The following is a 20,901-nucleotide window of genomic DNA, read 5'->3' on the forward strand; positions in this document are numbered from 1 at the left end:
GGAAGAAAGGACGAGTTGCAGAAACACACAGACACACAAATTAGGTCAGCTGGCAGGGGGCCAGGACCCAGCACCCCTGCACTGCCCTAATCATGCTGCAAAAGCTAAGAATAAAATCAAGTGTAATTAATTCTGCCCGAGCTTCCTTCCCCACATTAGCGAGACTCAAGTCCTACTCTCCAGGAGACCAGAGGCAGTGTGAGCAGGGGCTGGGAGCCCGGCTTTAGGTTCAGTCTTGGGATCAAGTCCAGCTCTGCTGACCTGCTGGGTGATACTGGGCAAGTTACTTGGCCTCTCTGAGTCCTGGTTAAGTGGGGACAATAATGATGTATAGTAAAGCACTGTGAGCATCTGTGAGATAATGCCCCAAAGTACCCCTGCTCCCAGCAGTCAGCACTTCCCAGCACCCCTTGGCATTCCCCAAGCACATGCTTCCTCCTCAGGGCTCACCTGAAGGTTAAACTAGCCTGAGCAATCACCAAGTTCAACTCCCCCTTCCTACAGATCTGGACCCCAGGCCCACAGCGGGGAGAGATCCGCAATATCCCACCCTCTATAAGGGGCATGAGTGATGGAGAATGACCTAACGGGTAGCACTCAGAGAGGGAAAGTGATTTGTCCAAAGACACAGCAACTTAAGGACAGCTCCTGAAGTAGGGTAGTCTCAGCAGAACCCTCCGATCCCTCTAGGCTCTGTCCTTGCCAGTCCCCAAAAAGCCTTCAGTGCTGTGAGAACCCAGTGCCCCTCACGCTCACCAGCTCCAACCCGGAGACCCAGAGTGTCACCGCAGGAATGTGGGCCAGGGCCAGGCTCTGGGCCGCAGGACGGCCAAGTGGCCACACAATGGAGCCTGGACCAGTAAAGGGGCTGACTTGGTCGGTCTGGGTCTCCACCCCCTACCATCCACAGCTGCCCTGGCTGGGAACCAGCCCCAGCCACATTCACTGTCTGCGGGGAGGGGGGAGGGGCGTGAGCACAGCATCTGCTGGGGAAGGGGCCAGAAGCCCAAGTCCAAAGAGCAGGAAGGCCTGGGGGAGGAGCAGAGCAAGAAGGACAGAGAAGGCCCAGGCCGACCTTGGTAGTCCACCCCACCCACACACACAAAATCAGCAAAGCCACACACACATTGTCACTGAAAGACCCTCTGACGAGCCCACACTTCGCTTACACACTCACACGCTCCCACCATCCTTATTCTAAACACCCACCTCTAGATCTTCCATGAGAACACCCCAGAGAGCTCAAAGGGCAGGAGACAATCCTTGGGCCCATCCCACCTCGGCCAAATGCTCTGCCAAGGATATCCTGGCAGCAGAGCCCCCAGCTGCCCCTCCACCACCTTCTCCAGGGCCCGCCGCTGTGCTCCCACCCCACCCTCCCCGGAGCCCCCTCCTCCATACACACCCACCTGCCTTGACCCCATGGGAGGTTCCTGGCCCAGAGGAGCCCCTCCTCCCTCCTCCCCACTCACTGCTCCACATGTGGAATGAACAGTCCAGCTGACGCTCGACGCGCTTTTCTGGTTCTGACACTCTGGGCGTCCAAGAATTCAGCCCTCGGGTCAAAGAATGCCAAGGCACGGTCATTTATAAAAGGGAAAAGTGGACATAACTGACATTCCCAGCTCCAGGGGCCTAGGGAGGGAGGCTCGGGACCAGTAGGCAGCTGTCAGGACGTGATCCTCACAATCCTCGCGCCTACCCAGGTAGACAGCCGTGCATAACAGGAGCCCTTTATTTTTCTTATTTCAAAGAATATCTGAGGACGTGGGGGGATGGACACTTGGGCTGTCAGGAGGCACGCAGCCCCGGCCTGCCTCTCAGCACCTGGGTGGCTCTGGGCAGGCACTTAACTCCCTGCACCTGGTTCTCCTGGTAAATAAAGATAATAACACCGACCACATGGGGTTCCCTTGAAGAGACCCCACGTGCCTACACATTAATGAATTGCTCGATAAATACTGGCTATTAATACTATTATCATTATGACTAAAAAATAGGTTCCCCCCCAATTGAATTTGATCACATTTTAATTAACTCGCTACCAGAGTGGATTTCCACACTGAATTCCACGAACAGTTATCAGAGGCGCTCTCTGGGCAGTGTGATTTCAGGCAGCTTGTCATTTTTTTCCTCAAAACCTTCCTGCATTTTCCCAATTTTCTATGATAAACTCGGAGCTCTTTTATTATCAGAAATAACACATTCTTTCTGAGTCCCCATCTTGCCATTCTCATCTGCTAAACTCCCTGGCCCCAAATTCTGCTGACTGACACCCCATTGGGACTTCTGAGGAAACAGGGGCCAGCAGAAAGGAAATGAACACAAAAGCCTCAGAGGTAGCTGGCAGGGCCTGGCACCCCAGCGCCTTACTGCAGACAGGCTAGCCTGGCAGGCTCCCTCTTGGCACTGACCCCCAGACGCCTGGCCCGCCTGCCACTTTTCCACCAGCCCAGCTCCTGGCTGTCCCAGTTGCGGGTAGGGGGGAGGGCAGGCCAGTTACCCTACAGCTGCCCACTCTGTCACCTGCGCTGGGATGAAGGATGACAGCCCAGCCCCGGGAAGCCAGCCCCTCCTCGGGGTGGGGACCCCTCCATCACCACACCATCAGCACGAGCCACCTGCCCTCCAGCATCACCCTCTCGGCCACCCTGTCTCACACTGTTCATTTGTTCCTGTCCCCAAGATGTGTCTAAAAGCAAGGCCACCCACTGAGGCAAGGTCCCACTTCCAGCTCCCAGCTGCCCATGCCCAAGCCCCCCCACCCCCCACACTGAGGCCCTTTCGGTTCTGAGAGGGAGGACACTTGAAGATCTTGCACATGCTGTTCCTGCTTCCTGGAACACTTTTCCCCATCTCGGCCCGGCCAGCAGCTACTCAGCTGGCTAGTCTGCTCAAGCAGTATTTACTAAGCACCTACTGTGTGCCAGCTGCTAGTCTAGACCAGTGGGTTCCCATGAGCAGCTGAACAGGTTATGTGTCATGCAGCCCAGTGAGCTCAAACAGCCTCCCCTTGCTGACCAGTCACCTGGCCCAATGCAGAAAGCCCTTCCTGGGGACGCTGCCTCCACCGTGCTGTCACTTACTGGGAGCGGGGGGGTCACCAACCATGCGCTCATCTCTCCCTGGGCCCTTCTATGGGTCTCACTAATGCAACTCAGCCTCCCTGAGCAGGTACCACTGTCCCCTTTCACAGATGAGGTGATCAGGGCTGTGAGCCATCTGGGGGACACAGCAGGATGGCCTCCAGATGCTGGGCTCGGTGAACCCCTGAGAATGTAGGCAGAGCTCCAGCCTGTACAACAGTCACTCACTAGGAAGTTTTCCAGAGGGGGTTTGGGCCTTTCGCTTACCATGAACAAGGGTCACAGCTCCCAAGAAGGAGCACCCACTACGTGCCAGGCCCTCCAGAAGTGTACTGCCTCATTCTCTTTACAAACATCTTACCAGCAAGATAATACTCCCCATTTCACAGAGAGGCAAACCAAAATTCAGAGGGGTAAAGCACTGACCCAAATTCACACAGCACTGGGGCCAGGGTGGATCCCATAATTAGCTGCCCCCCAAGGACCATGCTCTTTATTCTGGGAGCATCCTTACCCCCAGGCCTCACCAGCCTCCCTCACTTGGAAGCTCCTCAAGCATAGGGCAAGCATCAGCATCTACCCCCTCCACACACACACACACTCTGCAGACAGACAGTTGACTGAGTGTCTGGGAGTAAGGGGACATGCAGGACAAGCCACGACAGGTGGCCGACTCAGGGGAACAGCCACACCCACCACCCATGACTCACCAGCAGGTACCTCTGGGATTGAGTCCCCGGGCTCTGCAACCATCCCTACCAACAAACCCGCCAGGGCCCACCGCTCCTGGGCCCACAACTCTTTGAGGAGAAACTGAATGGGGCTGGATATTCCTTTCTGGCATCCCACCTCCAAGCAGAGGCCCTGGTCAAGTCCCTTCACCTCACAGGGCTTCAGGATGCCCTGCCATGAACAGGGGTGCCATCTGGGATATGCTGAGCAGCCACTAGACAGCAAGTGGGTGCTGGCACGTGGCACCGTGTCCCTGCTCAAAGGTCATCTCCTCAGAGAGGCCCTCCCTGACCACTAAACCCACCTAAACCCCACCACTGTCCTCAGGGCTCACCACTGCCTACCTGAAAATAGCTTGTTTATTTACTTCCTGTCTGTCTGTGTCCCTGCCTATAGCTCCTGGGGGCAGTGACCGGGTCTTCCGGGCCTGTCCTGCTTTGCCAGGACCCAGATTATTTCTGGAACAGTGGCACACATCACCCCCCACACACACATACCTCTGCCCCCAATTGCTGTGTGGCTTCAGACAGAGCCTCTGGCTCAGTCTCCCCATCTATAAAACCAGGAGGACTCCAACTGAGTCAGGAGGAGGGAAGAGAAACTGAGACCTATCTCAGCATTTTATCCTAAAATGAGTATACAAATCATATGCAAAAATGTGCAGATCAGCAGGCTCCTCTATGGAGCCTACAATTCCAGCTATTCACACCCAGCCTGGGCCAGGAGGAAAATCGTATTTACTGAGCACCTACTCAGCACCCTTCTGACAGAGGCAGGTGAGACGGGCCCCCAGGGCTTCAGAGAGGCCAAGCAAGTTTGGTGGAGGTCACAGGGAACTGGGAGTCAGGATGGAGTTGAGGGGGGGCAAGGCAAGTGGGAATGGGAGCTAAGGCCCCTGGTTGCCATGCCCTAAAGAAGGGCCAGCCGGAAAGGCACAGAGATCCTTGGCCTGATCTTGGGGGCCACCTGAAGCCAGGTGAGGGGGGCTCCAGAGACTGATAGGCTAAGCCCTAGTCCTACTCCAGGGAACCCAACAGACCTTGCTGGAGTGTGACCCCTGCAGCTGTCCTGGGACACTGCATGGCTCTGACAATCTCCCCAAAGCTTCCCAGGTACATGGCAGCATACATTGCCCAAACACAGCACTGGGGTGTGTGTGCATGTGTTTCCAAGCTCAGCTGCCTGAGGAGTTGGGCTGTGGTCCCCCTCCTGTCTGCGAGGCTATTTATAACCAGCAGGAACTCACATGCAATGGAGATGCGTCCCCCCACCCCACTCCCCGCCCCGACTATCCCTCTGGCTCCTGAGCCACTCCACTTCAAGGCACAGAATGAGCCAGATTCAGAAGGCCTACTTCACAGGGGCCTCTGGGGCCACCACCACCACCACCCAGATGGGAAACTAAGACAAAGAGCAAAGAAACAGACCAAAAAATTGGAGGTGAGACTAGCAGAGTTTCCAGAGATCTGCCTTAAGGCTGCCCTTGCTTCCAAGGCCACCGTCATTCCCAGGTGACACAGAGACATGGGTGGGTTGAACTGAACCCCAAGCCCGCACCTCATCTCCTGATTCCTGAAAGGTAGGCAGGGTCTTGCCATGAAAAGGGCCACTGAAGTCAGACTGCTTAGGCCAAATCCAAGCACTGGCTCTGTGACCCTGGGCAGGTAAGTCTACCTCTCTGAGCCTGTTTCTTTGTTATAAAATGGACAAAACAATAGCACCGACATTGGGAGGCTTACATGAGGTGTTGCAAATAAAGCTTTCGCCTCATAGCCTGGCCACTTCTCCATCAGGCGACCTTGGGACAAGCTCCCTGGCTTGAGCCTAAGTTCTCCCATTTGCAAATGGAACATCACCCAGGGGACCCGAGACCTGAAGCACAGGCTAGCACAGGTGGGTGGTCAGCATGCAGCTGACTTTTTTCTTTTCCTCTGCTCTCAGGGGACCCCTGTGATTCCTGACCATCCCCAGCTTCTCCGTTGACAACCTTTATCTCCTGTCACTAGGCACCTGGCGGGCTTATAGATACTGTGCCACTGACTCTTCCAAACAGCTCTTTGAGAGATAAATTTTCTTCCCAGTTTTGCAGCAAGCACCCTGCCTTGTCAAAAATAGACATTCTGTAAATACCTGAGGGGTGAATGGCGGCAAGGATGGATGCAATTAGAAAGTCAGAAAATAACAAGTATTGGTGTGGATGTGGAGAAAACAGATCCCTTGAACACAACTGGTGGGAATGGAAAATGGTGCAGCCACTTTGGGAAGCAGGCAGTTCCTCCAAAGGTTAAACAGCTAGAATGATCCAGTCATTCTCCTCCAAGAGAAATGAAAATACATGTACACACACACACACACACACACACACGCAACATTATCCATAAGATCCAAAAAGCAACATGAGAGTCTATCAGGTAATAAATGGATAAGATGTGGTATGCCCATACAATGGAATAGTATTCAACAACAACAAATGAAGTACTGACACATCCTACCACAATATTCCACTAAAGGAAAGGAGTTCGTCACAAAAGGCCACATATTGGGCCACATATTGTATGACTCCACTTATATGAAATGTTCAGGATAAACAAATTTGTAGCAGGTTGATTGTCTAGGACTGGGAAGTTGGGGAGAAATAGAAGTGACTGCTAATAGGTATAGGGTTTCTTTTGAGTGTGATAAAAACGTGTAGAAGTGGTGATGGTCACACAACTTTGTAAACACACTAAATTGAATTGGATGAACTATAAAAACTGAATTACACTCTTTAGAGGGGTGAATTATGTGGTAAGTGAAATCTCAATAAAGCTCTTGTTAAAAAAAAATGAATGTATGCGAGATCAAGGATCACAGAGGGTGAGAAACTTGCTTAGGGTCACACAGCAGAGCCTTCGGAGGAACTGCCTGCTTCCCAAAGTGGCGGCACCATTTTCCATTCCCACCAGTTGTGTTCCAGGGACCTGATTTCTCCACATCCACACCAACAATTGTTATTTTCTGACTTTCTAATTCAAATACTCAGGAGAGGTGAGCCGTATCCCTGCTCACCCCTTCTCCCAGCTACCCATCCCTCAATCTAGCCCAGGGGATGCCTCCTAGTTCCCACCTCCAGAAGAACAAACACTGACTCTGCAGACCACAGTGGGAGAGCAACAGCCTCCTCTGGGCTTGCCAATGTCCACTTTGTCAGGTGGGCCCACCTGAAGGGGCAGGTTTGGCCAGAGTATCTGCTCTCTCCACCCCAGCGTCTCTAGCTTTAGCCCTCAGTGACTCTGCTATGCCCCCACCACGAGGATAAGCCCCTGCCAGGGAAGGGGGCAGGCATGTCCGGGGCTCAGTGGTGAAGCACCTCTTGATGTGAAGACAAGTCTATCTATCCCCTGCACCGTCTCCCCCGGCAGCCTAGGGAAGTGATGAGGACACACATATCTCCACAGCCCACTCCTCAGCCCCGCCCCACCTCTGCTTAGTTCCCAGGCACCAGCCTCCGCCCAGCCCAGCTGGCAGCCGTGGAGCCCCAGCCGGTTTCCGTTCCCCAGTCTCTGCAGAGAGGCCCCTCTGTCCCGAGGGCTGGGCTGAGGCACGAGCTGCCAGGCCTTGTAAGACAGGTGCTCAGTCCCCCAACACCCCTCCCAGATGGAATTAGATGTTAAGCCTGAACCCCTTAGTCTGCTGCCTCTAGTTCACCCCTGGCCCCTCATCTGGTCACTGAAAGGTGTGGGGAGTAGGGGGGGTGTGATCTCACAGCACTGCAAGGGGCACGAAGGATCCCGAGGAGAGGAAGCCAAGAACTTGACCCGATCCCTCAGCCCTCAATCCCAGCTACAGGGCACAGGGAGACCAAAAGCCCCAGAGCCTCTTCTGCTCTCCCCCAGCCCCCTGCAGGCCATTCCCAGGCACTGCCATGGGCGCTACCTTCCAGCAGAGTCCTCCCCAGAGCTCAGAGGCCTAACACCCACCGGTGACCTAGGGGCCCGAAGGGGGAGGCGAGCCCTCCTCTCCTCGCACTTGACTTGGAAGTGACTTCCCTGAACAAACAGCGCTTTGGGTCTCAGCTGGCCTGCGGCCTGAGACTGCAGCAGGCGCAGCAGCAGCCCTGGGCTCCTGCCACCAGAGCCCCCACACACACCCGCACACCCCTCCCTGTAGGGAGCCCCGCCAGGGGAACTCCAGCCCCCAGGCCGAAGCAGGGTCCCAGGAGGTCTGGGTAAGGAGTCCCAAGCGGCCCCGCCTGGGAACTGCAGCAGAGAGAGCCCGTCAGGAGAAGGGCCTGCACTGGAAAAGCAGGGCGCAGAGCCAGACATCAGGAAAGAGGTTCCTCATGCCACTGCACCCCACAGTTACCACCATTGGTCACGAGTCATGGTGGGCTGCGTGGAGGCTGGTGCCTGGGAGCCAGCTGTGGGGCCCTAGGCCCCACGCCTACCGGGCAGCTGACAGGGAGGTCCAGTCAGAGCTGCTGTCCACACCACCCTCTCCCCACCATTTAGCACAGGGCCCCCTTAAAGACCCATACCTAACCCGGCCTGAGACAGAGGGAGGTGGGGGTAGGAGAGGGACGGGATGGGGGGACTCCGGGTACCGCGAGAGTGCCCTGGTAGTGTGGGCTGTCGCTCCCTCCACAGCAGGCTAGCGACAGTCCCGCCACCAGCTGTCCCCATCACCCAGCCCTCCCGCCAGGAGCACCCTCTCAAGACCTCAGCGCACGCCTCCGCAGGAGCACTGCTGGCCCCGGGCAGGGCAGCTCTCCAGCTGCTGCAGCCACTCGGCAGCCCTGACCCCCACCCAGAACACGCCCGGGATATGGCAGCACCATCATCGCCCTGTGTGCTTCCCCATGCCCCCGGGGCCCCGGCATTTGCAGCCCAGCTCAGCTTCATTCCCTGCTGGCAGCACCCCCCCCCCCACCCCACTCACCCTGCTTCCTGGGCATCACCAGCCGGCCCCATTATCCCACTTAGTCCAAAGACCAGGTTCCCAGAGACCCCGGGAGTGCCCCCGCTGAAGACTCAACTCAGGTCCCACACCGGGCAGGGGGCGACATGAAGGGGCTGCCTCCCCAGCCTCTGACCCGGCACACGCCTCGCCCTTCTCCCCAGCACGTTGGTACCCCAGGTGCGGTCAGTGACATGTAACAGAATCTCTGAAGGAACCCAAGTTTTAACTTGCAGTGTGCCCGGAGGTCAGACAGAAGACAAGGCCCCGGGTCCCCCTCCCCGGTACCCCCTCCTGCCCTTGCTTTAATCACCCCTAAGGAGCCAGATAACCAGCTGCCCCTCTGGCCTGGGCTCCCAGACTCTGGGATTAAGAGCTAGGATTAAGGACGGGCACATTTCTGGCAGCTCTGAGTACTGGTGTGCACAAACTCGTGTGTGTGTGTGTGTGTGTGTACAGGCTGGCAGGGTCATGTGTGCAAGCACATTTGGAAGTATTTCTGGGTGCACTTGCAGGTACACCCTGCAGGACGTCTCAGGTGCCGTGTGGGTCGGTGTGCTGTGTGTGTGCACGGGCTCTGCATGTGGCATGAGGACACATGAGACGACACCTGCCTCTGGGTGCCCAAGTGTGTTCAGGTGTGCTCGGGTCTATCTCCGTGCAAGCATACGGGACACGGTGTGAGCTCAGGTCTGCACGCTCCTTCACGCACACAAATGGGCCCACGCAGTGTGCATTTTTATGCTGCACGTGTCCCGACCCTCCTGAGGTAGGGAGAGGGTCTCCCAACTGCCTCCACTATTCTCCCAGGAGCTGCTAATATCCACAGGCACCCACAGTATTGGGGGAGGCCATCTATGGCTAAGAGGAGGGGAGAGACAGCAGTGTGGGGACTCCTGATCCCATCTGGCCTGGCCTGGCCTCACACATGAACCACTCAAACAGCTGAAGACAAAGGAATGGGTTACAAAGGCACTTCCCTCCACAGATACCCAGATGACTCCATCACACGCATGCACACGCACTCACACGCACACACACTCACAAATCCACACACAAACCCCAACCCTACCCAGAGTCCTAAACTGAAATGTAATCTTAGCTCCACATAGGAAAATGTTCCCCCTGGGCTTAACCACAACCTTGCAGAGCACCCCCAAACACTGAGCTGGAACCCCTCCTTCTGGGTCTGAGACAGTTCCCAGCAAGTCTCCAAGCTTCCCCACATCACATGAGCAGGATTCAGCCAAGCCAGGGCCCAGCTTCCAGAGGCCTCCCAGAGGCCACCGTCCTGGGGGACCCTGAACAGCCAAGCTCCATCCATCAGCCTTTGGGCTCACTTCCTGCAGCTCTCGGCCCTAGAGCCATATTTCTGGAGGGGCAGATGAAGGGCATGGGGGGAGGGTCTAGGCAAAAGGGGAAGGAATAAAGGGTCTACCCAGACCCTACCCATCCCCTCAGTCCCTGAGACGCCTATCCCCCAGGGGATCCCTTGGGTCCCGGCCCACTGAGCCAGGGAGGGGAGCAGAGACCTCTGGGGAGCCGCAGCAGGGGAAGGGAGAGAGAAGGGTGGGAGCAAGCAGGGAAAGAAGAGCAGGGAGCAGACAGAGGAGAGGGCGGGCAGGAGGGAGGGGAGGGAGGCAGGGTGGAGGGGATCCCTTATGACCAAGAATGAGTCCAGTATGCCCACCTTCTAGAAGGGGAAAGTCCCCTTCTGCGTCCTCCTCCACCCCACAGCTCCCTGCTGCCAGTCCCCACCCTCCTCTCCTCCACACTTGGGGGTCACATGAGCAGGGAACAGGGAGAAAAGGATAAGGTGTGGCAACAGGGGAGAACCAGAAGTGAAACTGTGAGGATGTGTGAAAGCATGAAAAGGAAATAATGTAGGATGTCAGAATTTGGGAAATGAAGCAAAATAACAAGGGTGAGTGAGGGCTGAAAAGGGAGATGATGTCAGGATGGAGCTGTTGCTGCAACCAGTATCCAAGTGGGGACTCGGAGGTGGTAACGACTTGACTCTGCGGGGAACCAGACACAGAGCAGCCCTGGCAAAGAACCCTCAAGCACAGAGAGGCTGAGGAGGGGCTTGGGAGTTGGCAAGAGGGGAGGGTAAAGGAATCCCCGATGAGGGGACGTCTGTGCCGGGCTGCGGAGGATGAGTAGGAGTTCACGCAGAAGGGGACAGTCCAGGGAGAAGGAACAGCGCATGGATGGACATGAAGTCGAGGGAGATGCTGACTGTGCCCTGAGCCCCCAAAAACACCAAGAGTCTTGGGTGATGGCAGGGCAGGTGCAGGGGGCAAAGGGAGGAGGCTGGGTTCCACCATTGAGCGCCAGAATACCCCATGGCATGGAAGTGGGCACCCAGCGAATATCTTAAACGCAAGACACGAAAGTCTCCAAGCAACACTTAGCTCCCTAGTACATCACACCCTTTCCCACCTCTGAGCCTGTGCCCGCCCTGATCCCTCTGCCTGGGGATGTGCTGCCTCCTCATGGGGCCCTCCCCACCCTCCCGGTTCTCCAAAGTCAGATCCAACCTTTCATTCCTCCAACGGACCCCTTCAACACCTCTCGGGTGCTGGTTCCCGCCCTCACCTAACTGGAGCTTCTTGAGGTCAAGAACCAAGTTGAGCCCTCTCAGGGGTCCCTAGCACACAGGCCAGAAACAGACGGGCCGCCTGTAATGGCGGCTGGAAACTGGCAGGTCAGCAGGAGAGTGGGAACAAAGCCCCAGATTCTGGACTGCGCGGGGCTCCTTGTTTGACCAAGAAACGGACTCACCACCCAGCTGGCGGGGATTTGCCTGACGGTGTCCCCGAGGCCTGGAGGAGCAGCTGCACAAGGGAGAGGGGCGGCCCCACCCTGGCCCAGGAGGAGCCCCAGAGACACACAGGCCTGCTGCCCTCCCAGCCAGGCCCCCAGGCCCGTCGCCCCAAAGTTACAGATGTGGCAGTGCAGGCAGGGGCAGGAAGGAGTGGCCCACGGTCACTCAACAAGTCAGCAGCAGGATGCAGCAAATTTAGGGAAAATCTAATTATTAAAATAAGCAAAACAGTAACTCTCTCCAGCAGCAGCTTCCTTTTCACTAGCTGCACCTCACGCAGCACTGCTCCCCACCCCTGCCCAGTGAGCCAGGCCGGGTGGGCCCATTTGACAGAAGAGGAGGCTGAGGCTGAGTCGAGGAGTCTTTGCCCAGGTTTACCAGCTTCTGTGGCAGAGCTAGGGTTGAAACCTGCCTCAGAAGGGGTGGCAGGGCTCCCTCCTGTTTCTCTTCAATGCCCCCCCCTGCAACCTCCCACAGGCACAACACACCTGCCACAAACACACACCTACCTGAGCCCAGCTGGCGGACAGGACGCAGGACACACAAGGAACACACCTACAAAGCGCAGCCCCATTCTGGGGCCAGCAAACAGCTGGGGCTATTTACAGAATGACTGAGTCAGTTCATCAAAAGGTTTCCCCTGCGTGAGCACGCACAGCCATGTGCCCCTCGGGCCGCTCGGTGGCCCTGACAACCAGCATCCCCAGAAGCAGACTCCAAATGCTGGCAAGCTGCAGGCTGGCACAAGGTTAGCCTTGGGACTCTGTGTCCCCATCTGTGAAAGGGGCACCAACACCTTCCTCAGGGGTCATGGTGAGAGCTGAGATAAAGCAGGCTGCGCACTCAGAGCTACGCACCAGAGCTGTGCCTGGTGTACAGCGCACACTAGGCTCGGAGCCGACCCCACTCCCTGAACCAGGCGGGGTCTTGAGGGCAGATGCAGATTCCCCCACCCCGCCCTCAACAGCAACCTGGTTCCCAGGAAGTGGAGCCCACTCACAGGGTGTGAGTGAAGGGCAGCCACACCCCAGCTTCGGACCCTGGAGGGTGTATGTGGCAGGGTGTACTTTGTTAGGCACCCCAAGAAGCAAAAATATCCTTCCCCTGCTTCCAGTGTAACAGCCCCCCAGCTCTCCAGGAGCCTCGTCTGCTCAGCAACCCCCAAACCCCAGCCCAGGGAGGGGGCAGGCTTAATGAGCCACCCACAGCCCCCTGGTGCCCGCAATCGAATTGGCAATCAGTTTGCTGCAATTAGATTTCCCAGATCCCGCTGGTGATTGATTCTAAATTACCCTTATTAAAGTCTGGGCTGGTGAGCAGGGCTAGGGGTGGGGCAGAATGGAGGGGGTTCTGGTTGGCAGGGCAGGAAGCTCTAGGGGAGCCTGGTATGAACTGACCCATCTCAGAACCAGGGTGAAGGCCCTAACTAGCATTTTACCCCCACACCTACTCATTTTAGAAAACCCCAGTTCTGAAGGGCAGGGTGATGACAAAGTCGTCACGGGGGCTGACTGAACCCCAGCATAGCAGTGGGAGCAACTGAGCACTGATCTCCACCAGGTGGACAGATCAGCTGGTCCCAGACTAGCCCAGACCCTGCTCGCTACTCTCAGAGCAGGGGCAAGTTGGGGCAGGGTTGGGGTGGGGTGGGAAGGAGTTGAGCTGTGTGAGCTGTGGCAGGTGTCTTAACATCTCTGAGCCGTCTCCAAAATGATGGGAAAGCCATCAGCCTCAGAGTAGTCAGAGGCTCAGTGAGACCACCTACAGCTGGAAACCTGCCTCAAGCTTGGGCAAAGCCCCAGGCCATCTCTGGGGCTCCAGATTCTCTTCAAAGATTGCAGGCTGTGCCACTGGAAAGTGCTTCCTCTAATCTGACCCAAATCCTGCCTGCTCCAGCTGCAAAGTCCTGGCCTCAGTGCTCCCCTCAGGGCCGCCCCACCCTGAGGCTTCTGCCTTGGGTCATCCACGATCACTCAGACTTGGTTTCCACACTCTCCAAGGGAAAACTTTAACCCCGACCCCCAAAAGCAATTCTTCAATGAGACTAAGAGAGGGGCAGGAAAAGAGTGACCCCCAAGAGGTAAATGGGAAAAAGCCCCATCTGCAGGAGCAGCCCACCCAGCAGGTGCTCGGCCACTGCATGTTGCTCATTGTCAAACTCTGAGGCAAAGGTTTTCTTTGTTCCATTTTAAAGAAGAAGAAATCGAGGCTTCAAAGAGTTAAGTGAACTTGCCAAGGTCACATAGGAAGAAATTCTCAGAATCAGGATTTCACCCTTGGTTCCACTGGCTCGAGAGTCCCCGGCCCTTCAACTACCTCAAATTACACCCTCAGGCTTGGAGACCCCAAAATAGACGTGCACCAAGGCCCAGGTGGAGACCCAGTGGTGGGGAGCAGGCAGCCACCAACCAGCTGGGCTTGGAGGAGCGCTCACTCCGTGCCGGGTAGGAAAAGTCAGCACAGGCATTCGCTGCCGCCACACTCAGAGAAGGGGCCAGATCATCTGTCAGGGCCATCCCCACCCATCCCCCAGCCGGGCCCTCAGCCACTGTGCTCAGTCACCCCCTGTAATCACTGCTTCCTGTTTGGCGCTGAGACTAGGCCTGGTCAGTGGGGGAAGGGAGAGGCCGCCCCTCTGGCCAGGGCCTGCTCTGGAGGAAGGGGCGGGAAGTGGAGGCTACCCAGCCTCCTAGAATCTTTAAGAGGCTGGAAGCCAAGGCAAGGGGGTGTGGGCTGTCAGTCCACAAATATTTACCAGGCCAGGTCTGATGTTCCCAGAATGTGGTGGAATGTTTTGGGGCACAGAGGCCTGGAGGGGCAGCAAGACAAACTGGTTCCAGGCCAGCCCAGTCCTTACTCCCTGATGGGAGAGAGAGCAAGAGGCGAAGCCCAAGACAGCTCCTGGCTTGGCAAACCCTGCCCCCAGATGCAAAATCACAGGGCTCCTGGCAGCTGGGCAGGAGCCTGGAGCCACAGCGCTCTGTCCCACCCAGACACGGTGGTGGCCACACCTTGGCTCTCAGACCACAGGCCCAACCCATGAGGCCCCTGGCGCCTCCCAGCCCGCTGGCACACGTCTTTGACCCAGCAGGACTCTGCCAGCCTCACTGTCCCCAGCCCACCTCCACGGGAGAGAACACAAAGCCTCGGCCTGGGCACCAAAGCTCCAAGTCCTGGCTTCCTCCTCGTTCATTCATTCACTTCTCATTCATTCAGACCACTCAGTTCTGGGCCAGGCACAAAGTGGGCTCTAGGGCTTCATGGAGAATAAGGCAGCCACAGAGCCTGCCCCAGGGAGCTCAGCCTCTAGCAAAAAAAAAAACAAAAAAACAATTTCTGATATGGCTCCTGACTGCTGTGCAACTTTCACCAAATCACCCCCAGTCTCTGTGCCTCAGTCACTGAGGCCAGAAAGAGCCTTAGGTGTAAGAGGCCAGGACTAAGGGATGGGGCAGCAGGAACTTAGATTTGGACTCCACACAAATCTCTACTGGGCAGAGAGGGTTAAAGGCAGGGTCACTGTTGCAGGGAGTGAGCCTCAATGCACAAGACTTTCAGAGCAAGTCCAGGGAGATGGAGGCCTTTTAGACTCCTCGCAAGCTGAGGGTCTGGATGCTTCCCATCTCCTGTGCATCACCACATGACCCAGACAAGAGCCCCCCACACGCACAGTCTCACCGACACTCCTTCAGTCAGCAAGCTCTCTCCATCCATTCCCATGAGCGCCCCAGTAGCTGGTTCCACGGAGGACAGCCCCATGAGGCTTGGAAGAGCATTCTTGGAGAAGAATGTCACCCACCCCCAAGTCAGGGGGGAGAATTAAATGAGGTAAGATATGGACATGCCTGGCCCAGAGCCTGGTAAAAAGCAGGCACTTATGAAACAGGTAATAGTAATGTGGGCAGAATTTAGGGAGCAGGGGCCAGTGAGGCCCCAGAAGGTTGAAGTAACTTGTTGGAAGTCACACAGTAAGGGCGGGTGGACTTGGTCTGCCAGGCCCTGGGCCAATCCAGCTGTGTGACCTTGAGGGACATTCAACTTTTCTGTGCCCCAGTTTCCTCATCTGTAAGATGGGGGTTCTAATAATCCTTGCCATAAAAGATTATCCTGGGATTAAACGAGCCAATATACAAAACGCTGGGAAGCCAGGATCCAGCAACAGCAGCTGGAGGATGAAGGCTGTCTCCCAAATCATGCCCTCAGGCCACGCCAGGCCAGGGGGTGAAGATTTCACCACTGCCTGACCCCAGCTGCCTACAGTCTGCTCCAGCCTTCAGGAATCCTCTTGTAGTCCCTTCTGGAATGATCCATCTCTGTTCCCCAAGTAGTTTGGGGGAGAGGTCCCAGCTCCAATAGGAGAGGTGGGAGAGAGGCTTCCAGGACCTGATTTCTGGGGAGAGCTGTGTCTCCCCTTCAGAATGACCCCTCTGCTACCCAGGTTTTTTCCAGAGCCCATGCCTAGAGCTGCCCTGGGGCCCCAGGGACCCCAAATCCCAATCCAGGAGGTGGAAGGAGCCATTTGTTTTCAAAAAGCCTAACTGTTTTCCTCCAGTAGAGCTCAATCCCACACCCATCTCTAGCACTAGAGAACAAAAAGCACACCAAATCCATAGCTGGAGATACCAGGCTACTCCCCAGGGAGCAGAAAACAGGGGGATTCCAATCCCAACTCTTCCTGGAAGATATTGTGCACCCTTAACAGTCCTGCAAGTTCACAGTTGACAGGTAAGAGAGTGAAGGGTCAGGGCAAGTTACACCTTGCCCCTGTACCTTAGAGCAAAACCTCCTCCTCCAGGAAGCCTTCCCTAACCCCTCCTAGAAAGGCCTTATCCAAGAACTCTCTATGGGGCAGGCTGTGCTCAGTCCACCCCCGGAGCTCATTTTCTTCTCACGACATCCCTATGAGGCCTGCACTGCTACTATTCCCATCTTACAGATGAGGAAGCTGAAACAAAAGAAAATCCCTCATGCACAATCACACGGCAGGGGACCCTCCCCAGAGGCCCTATGGTGTTTGTTTTGGGACCTGGCTAGGATCAGTCCCAGGGTCCCCAACTTTTCATACTTACAGTGAGGACAATCTTGTCCTTCTAAAAAAAGGCTCACAGTCACCCAGAGCTAGAGGAGAGAGGAGTAGGGAGGGACCTTGAAATAGGGGAGCAGGGACCACCAGCAGCCCCACTTCCAGGGTGGGGCTTCAAAAGAATTACCCAGTTGACTTCCCCTCTCTCCCCCCAGGTTCCCTCAAGCTTCCAGAGGAGATCCCCACCACTTCCCAAGGACAGAATTCCAACCTTGCAAAAGAACAAGAAATCAACATGTATTGAGCGCTTACTATGTACCAGGCACTGAGCTAAGAGCTTTCCATAGCATGGCTTTCATTCTCATATTCTTTCCATTTTACAGAGGTGGAAATGAAGGCACAGAGAGGTTAAGTAACTGTCACAAGGTCACACAGCCACAAAGCAGTGAACTCCCATCACTGGGAATATTCAAACAAGACTGACACCTATAATCCTTCCAGACCCAACTTCTAAAAGAACATGTTTCCAAGCTAAAATTTCCAGGATTCCCATACTCTTAAAGACTTTGTAGGTGGTGACCAAGGTAGCACTGAAGGCAGTTGTCCCTCAGAGTCCTAGTCACCTGATCTCTCAGAAGAGAAGATTCCTCAAAACAAATGCCAAGAGAGACACACACACCACAAGTCACCATCTGCAGCATGAATGGGACCACTATCCCCACTGAGACCCTGGGTCTCCCACCCTCACCAGGTACACATGCTCCCTTTCAGGCTGGTGGGCAGACCTAGGGGTTATCTTGTCCCTCCCCTGCCCTGAGCCAGCCACGGCCTATCCCAGTGATGTCCTCAGAGGACCCCCACATGGAGGTCACCCCTAGAGCCATCCTGGTTGGGGCTCTCCTGGGCTGTCCCTCCTGCCACAGGTATCACCCTCCTCCTCTGCTGTAGCATGGGCACTACCCCTTAGCCCTCTGCCTCCCCAGTCTGTCCTCTGTGGGGGGGCATGAGGCCAGGAGAGGGACTCCCCAACCTGCTCTGGAGCCCTGCCCTCCTTCTCCAAGGGAAGCCTACCAAGAGCCTCTGCGACCAGACCCCAGAGCCCAGACCATAGGCTTGCTTTATCTCCACCACGTGTAGGGTCTGAACCCCACCCACTCTATCTGGACCTCAGGTCCAAGGGGCAACCACCTCCCTGAGGCCCTACTGCACACCAGGCCTTTCATGATGCCCTCACTGAGTTCCTTCCACCACCTCCTGGGGCGTGAATTAGCCTTGTTTCATGAATAAGAAAGAGCTGCTCAGCAGGGGATGTGACTTGCCCAGGGTCACACAGCTCAGGTTCCTGCCAGACCGAAGCCCCTTTTCACATCACACATCATCTGGTCTAATCTCTGAGGACAGTGTCATCAGTCCCATTCTGCAGAGAAGTGGGGACTCAAGTGGCTCATCACTGGCCCAGGTCACACCAAGAATCAGTAGTGGTAGCAGGATTTGAACCCAAGGCTGTGTGATCTCCAAGTCTTTGATTGCAAAGACTGTCTTCCACTACAGTGTAGCTGATAAAGTGACCCAGCCTCTAGGGTGGGCTGGATCTCCCAGGAAACCCCTTTCCTCTCCCCACCTCAGGGAGAGTCAGGACTGAGGCATCCAGACAGCCGGGCACAGTGGAACCTGGGGTTTCGCCCTCCCTCTCCCCAGCTCGCTGCCCACAGAAGGGGACGGCTGATGGGCAGTTCCCCAGTCCAAGAAGCAACCTCCAAGCCCCTGCCTCCCGTTATACAGGCTGCCACTCAGGCCCAGGGAGACCTGCGGGGCAGGGTGTGTACCGGGTCACCTGAGAGGCCTGGGTCCTTATAGCCTGAGGAAAGGGGCAGCAGGCATGGCCACTGGAACCAACCCGGAGGATGAGCCTAGAAGCCTCAGCCGACCTCAGCTGAAGGCCTGGACACATGCCCACAGGGGAACTCACTTAGGACTCAGTGCCATCAAAGGGGCTCCTCCTTATACCCACCTGCCCCTGCTCCCCCTAATGAAGCTGGGTGGCAGGTTAACCCTACAGATGCTGTGGTCACTCAAAGGGACACTCAGCGGTCACCTCATACACACACACCTCCACCTGCACACTCTCGGATCCCCTCAGGGGTCCATGCCCTCTGCACAGGATCACCCACGCACCTGCATGCACATCGTGCATGCACTTACACACACGCAGGCGCACACACTCCCGGGGCCAAGCACACGCCCACCACAGAGGTGTCTCCCCCACACACTCACTCCCTGCAGGCACAGGCAGCCATGGCCAGCAGTCACCCACCCGGTCCCTCGGCTGGGTACACACCACGCACACTGGGTCAACCTGACACCACCACACACCCACCCATGCGGTGGGCACGTCCTCGCTCCTCGTCCTTCATGGGCGCACACCCCACAGGTCCCAGTATTCTTCACTGAGGTGGACACACACAGGGTCACCCTCACTCACCCTCTCGGGTCACCTTCACACAAGTCACCCTCACCCCTCCCCCTCTCTGGAGCCCCACTACCTTCGCCGGCCTCGCGCAGAGCCGAATGCACACCCTCCCCAGCAGGGGGAACCGACCCGATTTCCTAAAAGTGGCCGCGATCTGGGCACACCCACGAAGCCAAACCCACGCTCGATGGAGACCCAAGACACACCCAGCCCGGGCCCCGCGCCCGGCGACCCCCCGCCGGCCGTCAGGCCCCCCGGCCTCTCGAGCGGGGCCGGGACCCCGCTCCGCCCCGGAGGGGGCCGCTCCCCCGAGCCGCTGGGGCGGGGGCGCAGCGCTGACGCCCCGCGCGCTCGGGTTCCCGCCCTGGCCTCCCTCCGGGAAGGGGTCCCCAGGGGCAGGGAAAACCGGGCACCCAAACCAGGCGCCCCGGCAGCGGGGGCGCCCGTCCCCCGAGGCGGCCGGCCAGGGGGGCGCCCCCGGAGGCAGGCGGCGGGGGGGGCGCGCAGCCGAGGGGCGCCAGGCCCGGGGGAGGGGCCGGGGGCGGCGCGGGGTCCGGGCGCGCGACACTCACCCCCGCGGCGCGCCCGGCCAGCAGCAGCAGCAGCAGCGGCGGCAGCAGCAGCCCGCGGGCCCCGGGCCCGGCGGCGGCCCCGGCCCCGGCGCCTGCCCCGTGCGCGGCCCCGGCGCGGTGCGGCGGCCCAGGCTTCATGGCGGCGGCGGCGGGCGCCTTTGTTCCCGAGGCGCGGCGCGCGGGGCGGCTGCTCGGCGGCGGCGCGGCCCGGCGGCTGGACCCACGCGCGGCTCGGCTCGGGCTCCGGCTCCGCGGCCGGCTCCGCCTCGCAGCTCCGCGCCCACAGCGGCCGCGCCCGCAGGAAGCGTGCGCCGCCGCCGGGCCGCCCCCAGCGCGGGCGGAGCAGGAGGAGGGGCGCGGGGGCGGGGCGGGCCGGAGCGCGCCCCCCGCCGCCCGCCGCCCGCCGCCCGCCGCCCGGCCCCCGGGACCCCCCGCGCGCCCGCCCCGGCCCCCGACCGCGCTCCGGGTCCCCCGCGCGCCCCGCGCCCCGCGCCCCGGCCCCGGCCCGCGCCGCCCCGCCGCAGTGGGGGCCGCGGGAGCAGCGCGGCGCGCGGGAGGGGGCCGGTGGCCGCGCCGCGAGCGCGCTCTGGAGCGCGGGGACCCCGCCTTCGGGCCTCCGCCGGCCGCCGCGAGGTCTGGCAGGGGGGGATCCCGCGCCCGAGCGCGGGGACCGGCCCGGCGCGTCCGTGGATCTCAGGGGGCGGGCGGCGTCTGTGTGGTCGCGCCGGGCTTCGCTCCCTGGGGCTGCTCGACACCGCGCCCCCAGGCGTCCCCCCACCCGCTCCTCGAGCCTGGCTGCAGGCCGGGCCAGAGCTCCTGCGGGTCCGCGCGCTCTGAGGCAGCCAGAACGCGATGGCGGGGCGGCCTCGGTCCAGCGCGGGCCTCGGTCTCCCTTAGGCGCATGAGGGGTGTGGGCGTCTCGGCCCCGTCACTGCGTCTGCAGAGGCAACGCCGCAGACCCGGGGTGGCAGGGCTGCCCCGCCGGCTGTGTGACCGCAGGAGAGACACCCCAACTCCCTGAGACTGGCGCGGTGGAGCGCACCCCTCCTTCCCGTGCAGGCGGTCTGGAAGCAGGGCCTGTGTGGACGCTGTGTTGTCCCTTATCGGCATCTTCCATTCTAAGCGCTCCACTTGCACCTTCAGGCCCCACCACCGGCTCCTGGGCGCCAGGGCAAGCAGTGGAGGAGGGACATGGTGGTTCACTGCTGTGCCCCCAGCCTTTCGGAAGTCTGAGCCATGGGCCGGTGGAGAGATGA

General features: G+C 58.3%; 1 protein-coding gene across 2 annotated transcripts in view; it reads right to left on the bottom strand.

The window, feature by feature from the left end:
- SDC3 (syndecan 3) overlaps positions 1–19,795 on the bottom strand; it is a 36,074-nt gene extending 16,279 nt beyond the window's left edge. The window contains exon 1 of one of the 2 annotated variants that reach the window (XM_054691003.1): positions 19,646–19,795. In XM_054691003.1, the coding sequence (XP_054546978.1) occupies positions 19,646–19,783 (138 nt within the window). In that variant the 5' untranslated portion in view covers positions 19,784–19,795. Of the gene's footprint in view, positions 1–1,209; positions 1,315–19,645 lie in introns of those variants that run through there. The other variant, XM_054691004.1, reaches the window with a different exon arrangement.
- Between the last annotated feature and the right edge of the window lie 1,106 nt (positions 19,796–20,901).

The sequence above is a fragment of the Talpa occidentalis genome, unplaced genomic scaffold (assembly GCF_014898055.3).
Source record: "Talpa occidentalis isolate TD23 unplaced genomic scaffold, MPIMG_talOcc4v2.1 talOcc4.9, whole genome shotgun sequence".
NCBI lineage: Eukaryota > Metazoa > Chordata > Mammalia > Eulipotyphla > Talpidae > Talpa > Talpa occidentalis.